The following is an 18,325-nucleotide window of genomic DNA, read 5'->3' as shown; positions in this document are numbered from 1 at the left end:
TTGTGTGTTGAATTTACTAGACAAAATATCACCCCACCATTATTTCAACTCCACTGTGAGAGCCACGAGGTGTTTTCTCAAATCCCTTTGTTCTTCAGGTCAAAGGTTGGAGAACCAGTTGCCATCTTGTCTTGACCTCATGTTCACAGTGAACCACACGGCAGTCGCCATTTCATGAAATGCTAATTGAAGTACTCTGTTTGCTTTAACACACTGAGGCTAGGCATTCCATCTTCTAAAGAACATCATACTTCTTGTCAGAGTTAGAACTATTGGAAGTACTTCTGCTGATAAAAGTGTATTTGCTGGTTTTGCGAATATTCTTGTTTTGCAAATGTGTTTTGGCGGTTATGTGCTGTGTTGTTTAACCATAGTGTAATGTTATTTCTATTTTAAAGATATTTTTAAGGAAAATAAGTTTCTCCTTGTTAACAACAAGTCAGTTTTTCAACAGCTATTCCCTAGTGGATTAAGCTGGAAATTAAAATAGCGCACTCTGGTGGTAGTACAGAATTATTACACAAATAGAAGAAACACCATAACATTGTGAAGTATAATTTTAAGTGTTATAAATAAACACATGCTTGATCGCCAAGATAGAATTGCAAGTGGTTTCTAATTATAAGAGAAGAAACTTTACATAATACTTTTTCAAACACCAATTTATTGAAGCTAACACAAGTAGTGACATTAGCATAATTTCATTCATTTCGGTATGCACTGTACACAGGAGATTTGTATTTGAACCATATCCATATTTCAAAGTCAAAACCATACACGGTACAACTTTATTTTAACATTTCATATTTTAATTTTGCATATTTTTTATATATTAATTAACTTTATTAATATTTTACCTAAAACTTTAAAAAAGATATATATAATTTAAAAAATAATTAATAAAACCTTGAGCAAATAAAAAAAAAAAAAGATTTAAAGTTCGGACGAACAGCAACGAAGGTGCTAGTCAGAAGATTAGTGCTTCATCTTTGATAAGTTAATAAATAATTAGAGAACATGTCACAAAAACAAACTAAGTTGAGACTAGACGCAGGGCCAGGCTCAACAGCAGATATCAAGGGAAGGATAAAAATCTGATCAGATGCTATAACAGTTCCAAATCTTAGACAAAAGACATGGAACCACATGGAGAAACTGTTGGAACAATGGCAAACGAGAGGACTGTATCCAGCTGATGATCAACCAGCACCAACGAAAGCCCATAGAAAAGCAGTAATTGACCATGAAAATTGAGAATACCTGCGAGAACAACAAGCATGGATCAAAGCCGGACAACCCCCTTGGTATGGACCTGCTAAAAGCGCCATAAACAGAGCTGAAAAAATAAAACCTAGAGTTACAAGTCTGGTACTCCATCTAAAATATGTCAGCCAAGAATCAACGAACAGCATGTATGTGGCTCAAGGAGCAGAGCTCACAGCAAAGGAAGATAAGAAAGAAAAGACAGAAGAAGCTCCAGTAATCCAACCTTCAAAGCTCCTTCCAAGCCTGACAGATGCGCCTCCTCCCTACATGACAGAAGAATACAGTTTCTTTCAACCCCCAATACAAGCTCCAACTCTAGGTGTTTTAGGAGGAGTATTGGAGTTGGACGGTCTCCCCACAGCTACACGTGTCAAAGACTTGGAGTATGAGGTAAGACTCCTATCTGGTGAGCTCAACAGAAAGATGGAAGAACTCAGCAAAAGTATGGAAGCACAACTCAAGAGAAGAGAAGGCGAAGGTTCTCCAGACACCACAACCGTAACTGAAGCTGGAAGACTCAAGAACTGCTCAACACTCACGCTACCGGTGATAGCGGCTGGAGAAGGAGGATTGAAATACCAATCATGGACTCACAGAGACATGGAAGCATTAGCGGCAAAACTACCTCCACTTACACAAGGAGGTCAGAATTGGGTGAATGATCTGGAGAAATACACAGTCCAAGACCACCTGTGCTTGGGAGACATGAGGGCACTGCTTGGACGGATAGAAGGAAGACTAGAGGCAAGAGCAGTGGATTCCAAGGCCAAATGCACCAACTCTCCAGATTACATTTTCTTCAACAAAGTCAGGTCGAGGCATTGGGCTGCCATTCGTCAAATCTACCCAACAACACGCATTTTACATGCCCTCAACAGCCTGAGAAAAGAACCGGGGGAAGACATGTATGCCTTCCTGAAGAGATGTGAAGGAGTGTGGGAGGACTGCACTGGAGAACGACATGACGTTTCACCGTCTGTCGTAATGCTGTGGAAGAACGCGGTCATTAACGCCCTTCCCCAATCAGTGCAAGCAAGCCTGGGAGATGTGGTGGCATTAGACGCTATACCCATAGAAGAATGGAGACAACATCTCATTTACCACGATATGAAATACCAAGCAACCCAGAGGGAAAAAGACGAAGAAATTAAAACATTACAACTAAGACTCTTGAAGATACAAATAGCTGAGAAAGATACCGAAGCTCATAAGAACAAGAAAGCGGCAAGGCAAATGGCAGCTACATCAGAGAAGGCAGTGCAGATTCCTCCAACAATTCAAGCTCAGGAAGAACCAGAGAATGCAGGGCAGACATCTCAAACAGTTGAATCTCAGATAGTGCCCAAGAATCAGATGGAGAACCAGGAGGTTTCCGAGGAGGCAGAGGCAGAGGAAAAGTTCTCCGGTTCGAGGGATGCTACATATGTAATCAGCTGGGCCCTTGGGCTAGAGATTGTCCACAACAACAAATGAAATACCCACCACATGCACCAAACAACGTCCCACCATGCAGTTTCCATGATGATGACGGAGGCAGGGGATCCCAGAGATGTCAAAGACGTACAGGATTTCCAAACATGAACCAAATGCCACAGACAGCCTGGTATCAACCACAACAATGAGGAAGCTTAGAGGACCGGACCATCAGGTGATGCATCTTCAGCACTAGAGTATTTTGAAATCCAGCTACATAGAGCCACATATGTCACCACAGGAGGGAGAGGTTGAATGTTATTTAAAAGATAATGAGTAGAATATTGCATTTACACATAGAGCATCCACAGATTAGAAGTAGCAGAGTAGAACATTTAGCAGACTATTTTTGTAATTATGAGAAGGAAAATACATTACGAGTGATGTTGTTCCCCCACACAGAAAACTATTGTGTCCACACAACTAGTGAGGTCAAGAAGACGGGCTTCCACCCAAAATATGCAAGGGGCGGCGATACACCTGACGTGAAGCTGTCCAGACCTGAAAACAGAAACTTGATTCTGCCGTGGTGAAGTCTGGCTACAAAGGGAGGTGTTCCAATAGGGTCGCTTGTCTCAAACCAGTGAAGAAGTCAACAAGAACCCAGCTGAACTAGAGAGTGACTGTTAGCGGGAGAACAGTGACGGAGCGACAGAGACTGGCACAACATTTTCCAGCCAGTACATAGATAGACCCCGTCAGAAGACCGGGGCTGTGTTTAAAGGGGAACTTCATTTATTCTTAGCCAGAAGTGCAGTTTTTAATCAAACAATTATGTGATTTATGGAGTCAGATTACATTTTTCTCATAAAAACAATTTTATAATCGGTCTGAAGTATCTTTTTTAAGGCATGAGCCGCAGATTAAATAACATAACACTGATTAAGAGCTTGGATGAAGAAGTTGTAGGGTTTTTATAACAGTTTCAAGAATCAGTCTTTATTTATTTATTCTTGAGTAACTTTACTGATTTATAGTGTAGTGCGTAAGGCAATATCTCATTTGAGTGAGGGGCACCAGCCCTTCATGCAGGTCACTCTCTGTGAGAATAGTTCATATTTTCCCTCCAGTTTGGAGAAATATTATTTTATCATATGTTAGTTCAGCAGTGTCAACCAATCCTCTAATCCTAGAATTATTGAGACGCATTAGCGACACCAGGGGTATTGTTTTTCGCAGCAACGATGATGCATAATACCAACAAAAGCCATTATTGAAACAAGTAAACTATTTTTTGTGTTAATGGCTGATTTTTTTGTGAATATGCATTTATACCATCAGAAAACCATAAATCATACGATATTTTTGTACCCCTTGTAGGTACAGGGAGAAGTTATATTTATTTAATGCAACGTTGTGGGTTTTCCATGTCCTGTTCATAATAGGGTAATCATTGCAATATTAATTGAGCATTTTATGCTCAAAGGAGGGAGTGTCATGATTATACAGATATGTTGATTCGGTGACGTTGTAGTTAATAAATAATAACATGTAGTTAACAATAGGTCTCATAACAACAAGAGGTATGCCGAAGCTTGGGCCTTCTCCAAGGAGGGAGTGGTCCAGTTTTAGATATTAGACAAATAGAAGTGGATGAATATGTCAGAACTCTGAGTAATATTATGCAAGTTTTGTCTACACAGGCTAGGAAAACTACAGAGATACCAGACGAGACACCAGAAGAGACTCCTGTTCGGCCAGGTGATTGGGTGAGGTTGAAAGTTCACAAAAGTCAGTGGGCTGATCCCCGGTGGTCGGAACCGTGAAAAGTTGTCACAAACTTCACACGCGCTCCGGTTTAAAGGTAAAGAAAAAGGAGCAAATTGACACCACCTCACACATTGTCACCCTTCACTGGCAACTTCCAGAACATTATTGGGAGTTAGGACTGATTTGGCAGAGCTGGAACAAAACAATACATAGAAATAAGATAAAGATAGAAACAGCTCAAAAGACAAATTGTCTATAGATTTTTATAGATTGTACATTAATGTGAAAACCAATTTTTTGTTTTACATCTGAAAAAGAGTCCAATTTTTTGTATATGTTATTTTTGTACTCATTATTTAAATTATGTAACGGACACAACCAGGGATAAAATAGAGATGATGATAAGAACAAAGCCAAACCAATTGTGGGGTCCCCGAGGGATAAGAGGCAGAATAGCATTGTTGATTGTGCTCATTACACTTGGCACCTTTCTGGTTGGAAGGGGAGTACAATATCGAGTAAAACATGGAACCATTAGTTCACTCATAAAGAATGCCCACATCACTAACAAGACTCCAGCTGTGTTTCAGAGACTTTCACTTATCCCCAGAGCCAAAAGATAAGCTGAGCAACAAGAGGAGGAGTTAGAAATACTCGTTTCCAAACAAGAGGCGGTTATAATCAAGATGATTCACCCCCCTATATGCAGTTCTTGTATCAAATGATGAGATGGGTTTAAGTGATCGGAATATGTAAGTGATGGGGATTTACAGATTAGGGGAATCTCTAAATACACTGGATCCATGTTTTAGTCTGTACCAGAAACACCCCCTGTTAAGCTATGAACAACCGACCGGTGACCTATCTGAGCACAATTATTGAAAATGATTGTTAGACACAGGCTACTAACCCACAAGTACAGCTTTGTACGTACAAACTCTATGAACAAGATTCCCCAGCAGATAGTGGCGACATTGCAGATATGTCCAGTCACAAAAGTTACTAAGGTTCTAAATAACAGTGGGATTTAAAGTGATGAAGAAAATATGGAGACGTTCTTTTATAGTGTGTGAAATATGTGGTGCTTGAAACATGTAGGTATTTAAATGTATAGAAGAAAATGGTTTCCTGAAAGAGTTAATTGGAGTAAACATGTTACAGTGGGTGAAAGCAATGTTTAGGGATATGGTAAAATTATTAGTAGACATGAATTGTGTTTAGATGACATTTAACAACTAAGATGGATAGTAAGATTAGGAAAATAGAGTGGAAAAGGTTGGATTTATTTTACCTCAGTGTGTTAGAATTAACTATAGATAACGCGTCTCGAGATCTCTCTCTCTCTATCTATCCTCCCGCTACAACCCCAACTTCCGAGCAGACAAAAGACCTCACCACGGAAGACTCCTCCTCCTCCATCGAACAGACAGAGAAGCAGAGCTGAACCATCTCCAACTGAGGAATCCAGAACTACAGGTGACATAAAAAGGCACACTGTCATCGGTCCCCCACAGGACATGAAGTTCCAAGCTGAGCCACAAGATTTGGGCACAAGAGCAGAGTGTGGGACATGAGAGCGGAATACGCCCTCCATGCAACAAGTAGAGACTGTAAAGGAGGAGATGAAATGCAAAGCAGATGGGACACTGAAAAGAGTTACAGCGGAAGAATCCAAGAGCAGATGGACTGAGGAGAAGGTGGACGGAGGAGAGGAAAGGACGGAGGAGTTGGCATGGTCCGGCAGAACGTGAGGGGGTCGTGGCTTGACAACCAGAGGGGGAGAGAAGGAAAACGGGAGTGAGTGAGTTTACACATAAACACACGAAAAATACGTAAAGAAAAATATTTATTAGCCATGAATTAATCAATTGATGAATTTATAAAGAGGAAACTATTAAATAACCCTAAAAACACACTGAGGGTAGAACATATTATTCAATCTTTTCATCATATGAACAAATTATTCTTTAAGAGATTTTTATTCACGTTTGAATTTGGGGAAGATTTAACTTGTTACAGTATAGACCTACAGTTTAAAGGGATGGTTTTAGTAACCACTCTATAAAAGCAGACAAATCTTTATTTGTATGGAAAATGTTAAAGGTAGAGCTAGTACCAAGCCAAAGACAGTATTCCACACCAGAGTATTGATTTCTCCATTGTAGCATGGTTATTACCACAGGATAACTGTTAAGGAGGAAATAATATTTGTTTGTCGTCCAAGATGTAGAGTTTTAAAAAGACACTGGGCAAAGAGCGATAGCAAAGTTTAATTTTTTTAAAACTAATATAATTGGGAGTAATACATGGGGGGTCTTGGATCACTCATTGTGATGGTGCATATTTGTTCAAACAAATATCGTTCAGGGAGAAGGGGTCGCTCAACCCACCCTGCAGATGTTTTAAATCTGACTTGCAGCTTCACAGGGAGCGCACGGCACCAGAGTATGAGGTTTTAAAAGACACCATTTAATCAGGGATGACCTGACAATTAGAGATGTTATTTAAAGGAGAAACATACCTGCCATAAGTGTAAATTCCTGAAATAAACTACAAACCATTAATGAAATGACTTCTGTTTTAAAATCCTTGTTAAAGGAGGGAGTAATTATCACATGCTCGGGCAACCAAGGTTCCACACACTGTAAAAGGGGTTAGCATAGCTATTTAAGTAGACCAGAATTGAAAATAAATTAGTATAATGAGTTATTGATATTCCACCGGTTCTCACACCATTTCAGGGATTTTATCACTGCATTAGAACAGACCACCTGAGTAGGAACTTTTAAGTGATGAAATTCTACAACTGTTGTAACTGACCAAAATCTTCTCCCAGAAATGACTGTCTAGAATGCCGTACCCCAGAGTAGAACGCACAACGGCCCCTTCTAGAGAACATATTACTTTTATACCTTAAATGGAATGAAAGGAGGGAGGGTACATTTCTCATGAGGAGATAATTACAAATGCTAGCAGAACAAGACGACCAACCCCCGTATACAGATGTTGATGACAATGATGAGTTAGTTTAAATGATATGGATGTTCGGAGATGAGATTGATCAATGAATGTACAGCCGATGTGATTCTTTAAATGATGAAATCATGTGAAGAAGTGAGCAAAATTAAAATGCTTAAATGGAGTGAATCCATTTCAATTTACTTCATACTATTCCAAGATAGTATATTTTTATTATTCCGATTAATTTTACACTATTCTAAGATAGTCCATTTTATTTGACTTTATTATTTTATACTACTCCAATATGGTAGATTTCATGTTCTATAAATCATTGCTATTCTAAAATGGTTTGTTTCTTTTCACTTTGTAAAAACAAGTGCCTTAACACTGAGCGTGGTATGAGAACGGTTTCTGTGAAAGGAGGGAGGAAGAAATGTTCTGATACCAAGCCATTGCTGCTATTTTGAAGAATGATATTGAATGCAAACACTAGAAGTTATGCACAAGGGACAACTTTTAGGTTTGAGCCAGGCAAATAATTTATTTTGTATTTCTGTAAAGTTAAGCCTGTTGAACCATTCCATTTAGATTGTATGTTTGTGATATGAGATATGTACTATGCGAAGTTCAGATGAAGAACTCATTGATTTCAGTATTATACACACCTTTTAGGTGTGTAAGGAGGGACTGTTAGAAATTTTAAATCAATGTTTTGATGGTATAATGTAGTTTAAACTTACTGTCAAGTTAAATGCTCTTTTATACTGAAAAACCAGAAATTCTTGTGCACAAGCAGTTAAGCTTTTATTCTGAAAATCCTTCATCTACGGTTAGCATTTAGCATGTGGCTAATATACGATTTCCTAAAGAGGTGAATTGAGTAGCGAAATGACGTGGTGTGGTGAAAACCGAAACCTACTGATTTAACACTACAACTATAGATGTCGAGATACTACCATGCTGAATATTAAATGAAAGTACAGTTTATTTGAATACACTATTGTTTACAGACGAGAGTAGCATGTGACAACGTCCGGAATGACCGGAAACCAAACCAGCCGTGAAGCATTTTCTTTATGTTTTAGAGTATTGATTACAGCGTTTAGAATGTGTTACATGAAAAGTGATGAAAGAGAATATGAGGAGAAAAGGCGTGTTAAGCATATGTTGAAGGTGAAAAGAACCAATCCTCTGTTTTAAATGCAACAACGGACATTAGAGGCGAGGCGAGCCGGCTGGCGGGGAGGAGCCAGCAGAGGATATATAACGGCACCGACTGGGGGATTCGCCCTTCTCTTCTTGCTCAGGAGAGCCAGATCACAGCTGTTTTCTGCCGGAACAATGTTCTGTCTGTAACACCACCGTGCCTTTTTTAATTAAAGTATCCCATTTGAATCTTTTCAGAGACTCCATTTAGTCTCATTTTAAAGCTTCTTTCCTGGACGCGAGAATAAAGAACATATTTAACAGCACCTGCAGGCCGCAGAGGGGCGGCGTAGTTTCGGGCGACGAAGACTGCTGCTCCGGGGGCGAGGGCGGCGAGTCAGGCGGGAGTAAGCTAGTGTCCACAACGGAGGGTAACGTGATGTCCCCATCTGACCTGTTGCTACTGTCTGCAGTAGATGCAGTGTTGCTGGCGTTTAGTGATGGTTGCTTTAACCATTTTCGTATTTGATTATCCACAGATGTGTGTCACTGCTGTGGAAGCACTTTTGAAATGATGCACGCGCAGCGGAGCAGGTCACGTGCACCTGACACAATTTGTTGTTTGTATTTTTCGCTCTGTTCTCTTTTTTGAATAGAGGGTGCATAACATTCAACTTCCCCGAAGATCCCGACGCGAAGCCTGAAGGGTAAACACACCAGGTTTATTAATCTACCCGCACAATTTGTCTGGTGTCGGAATGTCTCGCTATGTTAGTACATTCAACAAAACACCATTTAATTTCGGGTTAAAATGTGTTGTAACTGCGTTACTGAGCATTGTAACGCGTAATATATTACCCAAATTTTATTAGTAATGCATTACATTACTTCGTTGCAGCAAAAAGTAATATATTACTGTAACTCCGTTACTTTTGTAACACACTTCAGGTTAGAATATCACATGTAGCTATTTTAATCACCTCTCAAACTACCTAAACTAGTTATAGATATGTTTAGTTTTACTGTCGGGTCACTCATTACTGGATCCGCTGGTATAATGGATTGCCCGATCGGGCAACCAGCAGGTGAGGCTTCATGGCCCTAGCTAAATACTAGATGGCCCCGGGCCATCGGGCAGCCCTTAATGTCGAGCCCTGGCCTACTGTAAGTTAAGAAATAATTCCAATATGTACATCTTCGGATGTAACAACAATAACATTATAAATAGAAACATAGCTGAACATGGTATTGCACATTTAGCTTTGAGTATTACTGACCTGAGATGTTTTTATTTCATGAATTAAGGTGACTGAGGCTTTGGGATGCAAACTCATCTGTATGAAAAAGGTGACAAGGATCCGAGCCCCCGGCTCCCCCACCCCACGGAATATCGGCTTTAAAATTAGGAATAACAGAGGATTTCACCAGAACAACTAAAGCAGCAGTGTTAATAATAACAGAAACGCCAAAGAGTCACATCTAATAGAAATAAATAAAAGCATTTATTTTAATTGTTTAGCAGTCAGTTTATAATTTTGGCAGCACTGTTGAGCATTTTGAAAATGTATTTTCATGCCTCTGTGCAAGGCTTAGTCTTTCTATCTTTATAGCCACATGGTGTAAAGTAACTAAGTTCATAAACTCAACAATTACTATACTTGGGCACAATTTTGAGATACTTGTACTTTATTTAAGTATTTCAATGTTTTGCTACTTTGTTCTTCTACTCCACTACAGTTCAGAGGTACATGGTGTACTTCTACTCCACTCCATGTATTTAATACCTTTAGTTACTTTACAGATGTGGATGAATGATGTGAAATATAATCAAGTGTTAAATCAGACTTTAGTTCCACCTGGAGTAAATCCACAAGCTACCCTGCAGTATACAAAGTCATTCAAACTAGCTGCACCTTTACCAGCTTTGAGAACACTTTCATGATCAATCATTATAAAACATATCATATATATTATTCTGAAATGGACCAATCTGCACAATGACTACTTTTACTGTCGCTACTTTCACTATATTTTGATGAGAATACTTTTCTACTTTCACTTGAGGAACATTTTGAATGCAGGACTTTTACTGTAACAGAGTATTCCTACACTCTGGTACTTCTACTTTTACTCAAGTACGAGATCTGAGTACTTCTACTTTTACTCAAGTACAAGACCTGAGTACTTCTACTTTTACTCTACAAGATCTGAGTGCTTCTACTTTTACTCAAGTACAAGATCTGAGTACTTCTACTTTTATTCTAGTACAAGATCTGAGTGCTTCTACTTTTACTCAAGTACAAGATCTGAGTACTTCTACTTTTATTCTAGTACAAGATCTGAGTGCTTCTACTTTTACTCAAGTACAATATATATATATATACTCAGTGCTTGAATTGGGCCGGTACTCACCGGTACGCAGTACCGGCACTTCTGATTTTTACCCATGTGGTACCGGCACTTCTTAGTAAAATGCATTTTTTCTCCAGTAAAATGCCGGTACTCAGCCGCCGGCAATATACGTATATATTGTAAACGCAACGCAGCGCAAATGTGGGTCTGACTCTGCCTCACAGAGGGTGACTGACTGTCTACATGACGTGGCCTGCCAACATTGCCACTTTCATACAGATCATACTAATGCCCTCGATTGGTCTCTGTGTGTCATTCAAGCTCGGGAGGGTGTGTGTTGGTGTATGTGTGGCGCGAGCGAGCGAGAAAGCGCGCGCACCGGTTACGTGTATTGTTGTTAGCATCTGGTGCTAGCTAGCTGCGCTAACGGATATAAGGAGCTGTTTCAACAACAAGGTGGAGGGAGAATCCTTTGCTGTCAGACTGAGAGGCTGATAACTACAGCTCTGGTGAGGTAAATTACTCTCTGAGTCTTTAGATAGTTAACTTAGTTTAAGTTATCTCAATGGGTCTCAAACGGTTCGGTCACTATTTATGTAAACACATATTTCCATTTGAGGGGGTAGTGATTTGTAAAATATGCATGAATAATACAAACAAAATGTTAACTAGGTGAAAAAAGGTAAGATAAACTTGTTGAGAGCTAAAACTAGTCTTTGCTGTTGCCTCAAAGAGGAGCAGGGGGGAGACGAGGGAGACAGGAGAGGCCGATTCAGGAGCCCAGACACACTCACAACTATAAATGAACCAAAAACAAATAAATAAACAAGTTTCAATGTTTTTTCATATTGGATATTGTATGTTATTGGTTATGGCCATGTACTTATGATTTAATGATTATTTAAATGTATACATTTTTGTTTCATATGGGTGTAGTCTCTTTATTTCCCCCTCAAAATGCACCAGATTGATGCATTTAAGTCCAACATTTAAAAACAACTCTTACCGGGGGAGCATGCCCCCGGACCCCCCTATAAGATTTGAGGCCCGGCCCCACTGTTCCCAAATAGATTTGCAAATTGTTTTAAATAGTAACCCATCTCCATATGTTTCTTTTTGGGTAGTAGATTTAAACTAGAGGGCTATCACTTTGTGCAGCAACGCTATTGACAAATAAATCCAGCAAAATGGCACAAAAAACTGGTAGTGGCCTCAGGGACGAGGAGTCATTTAACCAGCCAGTAGGAGTCAAGCTTTACTTTATTTTATATCCATAAAGAAAAAGTAAATATTTTTACAGTTGTTTCATATGGATGTTGAGAGGTATCCATATATCTCTTCATTTTGCTCTCAAAGTGCACCAGATTGATGCATCTAACTTCAATATTTAAAAAAAAAGAATACCGAGGGAGCATGCCCCCGGACCCCCCTAGACTAGAGGGTGTCAGGTCCACTCCCCACTTATAAAAATAGCACTTTACCACTGCACCCCCTCTAATCTCAGATGCACCCTGAGTGATTTTGTTTAAGTACAGTGAGCCTTTCTAAAATATACAGAAAAGAGACAAACCCACCAGCATTATATGATATACTATGACTTTGTGCCAAATACTTGTTGCTGATTTAGAGTACTGGCACCTTTTTTATTCCAATTCAAGCACTGTATATACTTATACCACCTCTGTTTATAGCCTATGAAAAAAACTATTAGAAATAGAAGGCTAAAGCTAACGTTAGCAGATAGTGACAATATATGCAAGCTAGCTAGCTCAACGATTCCTTAAATAATATTGCCACAGAAAAACTTTTCAGTTCACATCACGCTCTGCCGCTCCGACAGGGAGCTCTGCTCTGAACACCTGAATGGCCCGTTCTAACAGCTGTTCACCAGCGGTCCAGTCTGTGCCACAGTGACTCCGGACGCGCAGCTAATATTAACGAACGCACCCGTAGGTAATGTAGCTGCTGAAGCTAGACCATCATCTCGGAGCAGCAGAGCCTTATTATACATCCATGAGAGCAGAGCCGACAGGCAGGAAGACTCGAGCACACAGCTCGCACTTCATTATAATATATAAAAAAAGAACACCATGCGTGTCATGATGGCACATAACAGCTCACGGCCGCAAATTACTCCGGGTTCCAGACCCCCCCATACCCCAAAAATATTTTTATTGCAGATCTACATGAATCACACAAACGGCCTATTTTGGATTCAAAAGGGCGAATTTCAACAAGTTTGAATCAAGCACAACTGAAACATAACATCTGAAACGATGTAACAACATAATACACTTTGATGCAGCTTGTGATGTGAGGAGTGAGGGACACGGCTTAGAACGGGCGTGTCGCCTGGCAGGACAGGAGAGTGTGCACCAGTCTGCCTTGATCTATGAATTCATGTCTGTGACACTCACTGCTGCCCACAGCTGTTTTATAGAAGGAAAACCTCCTTCACTTCATGAAAGTGTTTTAACCACACACACCTCTACACACACACCTCTGGACACACACACACACACACACACACACACACACACACACACACACACACACACACACACACACACACACAGTCTGAATGAAACGGCAGCTCTCAGCTGTGTATTTACACAACTAATGGCCCATCAACCACAGCTCTCTCCCCCCTTCCCCCCGATCTTTCTTCTCCAGCAGCTAAATTAACTGTATGTTACTCTGAGTGACAAGCTTACAATAGACACAACACTGTCATTGCAAGTGACCCTCAGTTAGTTGACTGTTATGTTCAACTGCTAAATTCGTTACTGATAAAAAAGGGCTTCTACTGTACCTAATTACCTTAACACTAGAACCGCCAGAGGTTTTTGTATAAGCCTACCTAAAACCGTCAAATCCCGCTATTAGAATGCAATTTTTAACAACATAGGGTGCTACATAACACACTTTCAGGAAAAGTCACGGACTGGGAGACTTTGATATTTTATTGAAAAAAAGTTACATTGCACACACACAACACACATCACACAAATTGACCCGATTGGTGGTTCTAGTGTTAAATAAACTCACTAATGAATTAAACCAGTTCAGATCTGTTTTTTAAATCAAATCTGACGGCACGCAGTTAGCTCTGATCACCTATGATAAATGCGCCACACCTAATCGCTGGCCATTCGACCACAGAGCTCCCTCTATACAAATCAAACTGGAGACGGTGTGAAAGCACCTATTGTTTTAAATAATGGTCGAATGTGACCTGTGAGCCTTCTGAATTACCGTGGGACAGCACATTCTAAACTAAAATGTTCAATCAATAAAGTAACATCTTATCTTATCTTAATAATATCTTCATATTAATAATAATAATAAATCATACAGAATGTGTCCGAAAGGGAGCAGGAGGAAGCAAACACAAAAATATACAAAGTATTAGCATAACAAATAAAGAAGTGTAATGTAAACATTTACATTATAATTATGATTATTTAATATATAAAGACTATATATTATTGAATTACAAGATTAGATATACTTTACTTGATCTAACATATTGATGTGTTCAAATGCTCTTCAAAACATAACTGAAAGTCCATGAAACTTGTCTTTCTGTATTTGTGAATGAAGCGCCATCTCCTGGTTAAAACCTGAAATTGAAAATCTGGCAACGCCCTCTTGGAAAATAGTGGGAGGGCTTAACATTCCTCTATACTGGTCTTAGGCAGGTCGTAGGCAGGAAGCTGTAAAATGGAGTCTGAAATGAAGTGCTACATCTGTAGTATCTGTCCCCGGCTGTTTGAAGAGCAAGCATGGGAAACAAAAGACAGTGTTTATCTCTTTGCATCCAGCTAGTCACACACACAGTTACAATCACACTCCCTGTAATTGACATAATTAATAGATAGTTTAGCTTCTCACCATAATTTGCTGTGGCCCACTGATGTTAACGATCGTAACTGAAAGGCTGCCTGTCAAACGTAAACATTCAGCCACGTGACTCGCAAACTCTCGCAAGAGTTTTACACAAGACGGATCCTTTCTAGCCATAACCCTGCAGCGGGCGCTGACATTGGCGCCCGGTGATCATCAGATTTGATGACGCTGATTGGCTAAAATTATGTTTCGGAGCCATAGTTTACAGATAGCAACAGTCAGCTGCTAGTGGCTACTGCTGCACTGGTTGAGGGCTCCTCTCTTAGCGCCCAGACGAGAGAGGGTAATGATACACGGGCAAGGCCACGCAGGAAACATGTGACTTATCAGTAACTTTAGACATCGTAACACCATTTTAAACGAGATTTTATTGTAGATTATACATTTTACTGATACAAATTATATAATATTTACCTTGTTCATTAAAAATTAAAATTAAAAATATATATTTAAAAAAATATATATATTTTTTAATTTTAATTGTTTAAATTTTTATTGTGGGAAGAGGTGGGGCTCTTAGAAAAATCTATGATGCATGTGTATTATCCTCGCAACTACAGTCATTAAATGTCCACTTTTGTGTAAGGTTTGAGGGTGTGGTTCTGCAAGCCTCAATTACAGATTCGCCTGTCGCGGCGCGCGCAGAGGCTTTTTAGTGGGCGCGTCACCGGGATGCCAGGGGTGGTTCTCACGGGAGGAGGAAGCGTATGTGTGGTGAATGCGGGTATTCAGCGGGATATTTAAGTTTCCTCAGCATGTCTATACAGTATATGTTCAAATGCAACGGGGGAAGTAACTGAAAGTAACCGTATGTGGATATTGCATCGACCAACCTCGAAGCACGTCTCCCTGGAGAGGAAGCGCACAGTGAGAGAGATTCTCTCCAACACAGGGTGAGATCGCTCCTTTGTGCCACGCCGATCATCGTGTTTTCCTTTTTTGTGGATTATAACCTGAAAAGGCCTACAAACATTTCTGTTTTTGCCGCCGACAGGCGCAGGAGTAACAGCCTTTTTTTTGTATCAATGAACTACACTATGGCCTGGATTAGGCAGTAAAGACAATTTCAATGTATCGCGAGTGGACTTTTTATTGGGTTTTATTTGTTTTGTTTGGCTCGAAAAACTCTGAATACATTTGAATAACGCAGAAAACCTGTCTTTGTTTATTTTGTTAATGTGTGCATATAGACTTTGGTTAATACATTTCCGTGGGGACTATTTTGTGGGAAGAGAAGATTATCCGTTTATTATTTCTGTTTACCTTTTATAATATTTCATTCAAGAACCCCTTGTGCGTTTAATTAACACAATTATTTTTAGATAGTTGGTCGTTACATGTCTGTCCCATAGAAGAACATGACAGCGCAGCGCAACTATATACTACGGACGTGACTGCCCTGGCAGTGACATCAACATAGCCTGCTTGTGCTACCATTCTTTCCCCTCAAAATATAGTTAAATAACGAAACTTGGAAATAGTGCCAATCCATACAAAGTGTAACCACATCATGTACATATGAAAGCAATCTTTAAAAAATAACAGCGTTGGTTTAATCTAGCTCTATTTTGACCATGTTCGTGCGGTTTTTGCCATAGAGAAGCATTTCCCCGGAAGTGCGTTTTGAACTATCCCGGCATACATAAACCACGTGACCGGCTGGCGGTGACATCAAAGAGTGTCGTAACTCTTTCTCTCTAGGGCTCTGCCCCTGCCTATATGCCGTGAGCTGATTATCGAGCCTTCATTGTAACAGTCGTGGGTGTACTGTGTGTTTGCGTGTGGGGAGTGTTGCAGTAGAACATTCCACTGACCAAACCGTTTGAGACCCACTGAGATAAATTAGACTAAAGTGAACTATCTAAACCCTCAGAGAGTCCTTTAGCTCACCTGAGCCTCTCAGTCTGAGAGGAGAGTCCTCTCCTCCAGCTTGTTGTGGAACAAACAGCTCCTTATGTCCTTTAGTGCAGCTAGCTAACCAGATGCTAACAACACGGTCCTTGCTGGCACCGGTCTCTCTCTCTCTCTCTCTCTCTCTCTCTCTCTCTCTCTCTCTCTCTCTCTCTCTCTCTCTCTCTCTCTCTCTCTCTCTCTCTCTCTCTCTCTCTCTCTCTCTCGTTGTGAGTGGACCGGTGAGCGTAGCAGAGAGCGTTTGTTTAGAGTTTGCAACTTTTCAAACCATTGTTAACAATTCACTTTTCTCTGGGTGATAGTTGATGTCTTTGTGCATCACTTCACCGACTTTGGGTTTTGTTGGTGGTTTTGTTTGGTTGCACTGGTGAATTGTTTGCCTAATTGTTTGCCTAATTGTTTGTCTAGCGGCTGCAGCTGCAGTAACGCCGCCCGGCTTGGCGTTCCGTGGCAGCTGCGCTGGGTTAGAGAAGCTGACTCGCCAACACGCCATCAAGCTCTCTCCACCTGTCGGTGTGTCGGTGGAGGAGTGTGGTCTGGCTGTGGGGGCTGTGGTGGGATATGGCAGAGTTAAATCTGCCTCCTGCATGAATAGTGCAGTGGTAATTTTTTTAGACTGCAGTGAGAAAGCTAACCAGCTGGTGGAGAGCAGGCTAGTGATTAAAGGGATGCTGTTACCCGTGCTAACCCTTGTCACTCCAGCTAAAAAAGTCATCATCTCTAATGTGCCCCCGTTTCTGAAAAACGAGTTGTTGGAGAGAGAGCTGGCTCGACACGGGCAGCTTGCGTCTCCCATTAAGTTGATCCCCCTGGGCTGTAAATCCCCACACGTCAAGCACGTTCGATCTTTTACGAGACCGGTGCTTATGGTCCTGAAGAATGATGAAGAGGATCTGAATCTGGTTCTCACGTTCAAAATTGATGATTTTGTGTATACTGTATATGTTACGTCTGACATCTTCAGATGTTATGGTAGTGGAGTGGCAGGACACCTGATCCGCGCGTGCCCGGAGAGGGTGGGTGACGCACCCACTGTGTCCGTGCTCGCAGCGGGACCGACGGTGTCCGCGGCGGAGCCGCTGCCGTTTGCCTTGTCCGAGGCCGGGCCGCCGGTGTTCCGGATTAACTGGTTCCTTCGTTAACTGGTTTCCCGATCAACTGGTTCCCGATCAACTGGGGTGATTTTCGATCGCTTCTTATGTTGTTTACATACATCTTTTGTTATATTTGGCTCGATAAGAAGACTTTGATGCACATTCAGTAGGCCTACCAGTGTGTGAGGTTGTGGTTACGATGGAGATATCCGGACGCGAACAGCGGGGACTACATAAAGAAAAACGAGTTGACTGGGGAAGTCTCTTCAAAACATTGCGAGCTCCAATAAATCATTTAAACCAGCTATTGTTGCCAGACTTATGACTGAATATCGTTCTTAATGTGATACCAAGTCCATCTGAGACCTGTGTACACCTTCAGACAGCCTCCAAGTGAAGCACATGTTGTTTACTCAGAGTTTGAAAGCAGCGTGGAGAAGTCTTCAGCTGTGGTAATCCGCTCGAATAAATCCTTAAAACCAGCTATTGTTGCCCGGTTTATC

At 40.7% G+C, this 18,325-nt stretch overlaps 1 protein-coding gene across 1 annotated transcript; it reads left to right on the top strand.

Moving 5' to 3' along the window:
- Positions 1-1,055: 1,055 nt before the first annotated feature.
- On the top strand, positions 1,056-7,211 carry LOC307042796 (uncharacterized protein). Its single transcript, XM_079686908.1, has 2 exons — positions 1,056-2,914; positions 3,142-7,211. Exon 1 carries the CDS (start codon positions 1,411-1,413, stop codon positions 2,737-2,739), a length of 1,329 nt encoding a protein of 442 aa, XP_079543034.1. The 5' UTR covers positions 1,056-1,410; the 3' UTR covers positions 2,740-2,914; positions 3,142-7,211.
- The last annotated feature ends 11,114 nt before the right edge of the window (positions 7,212-18,325 follow it).

Source organism: Notothenia rossii (genome assembly GCF_949606895.1).
Source record: "Notothenia rossii genome assembly, chromosome: 1".
Lineage (NCBI taxonomy): Eukaryota > Metazoa > Chordata > Actinopteri > Perciformes > Nototheniidae > Notothenia > Notothenia rossii.
Note: the sequence above shows the minus strand (reverse complement) of the source record. Positions and strands in the feature narration are given on the sequence as shown.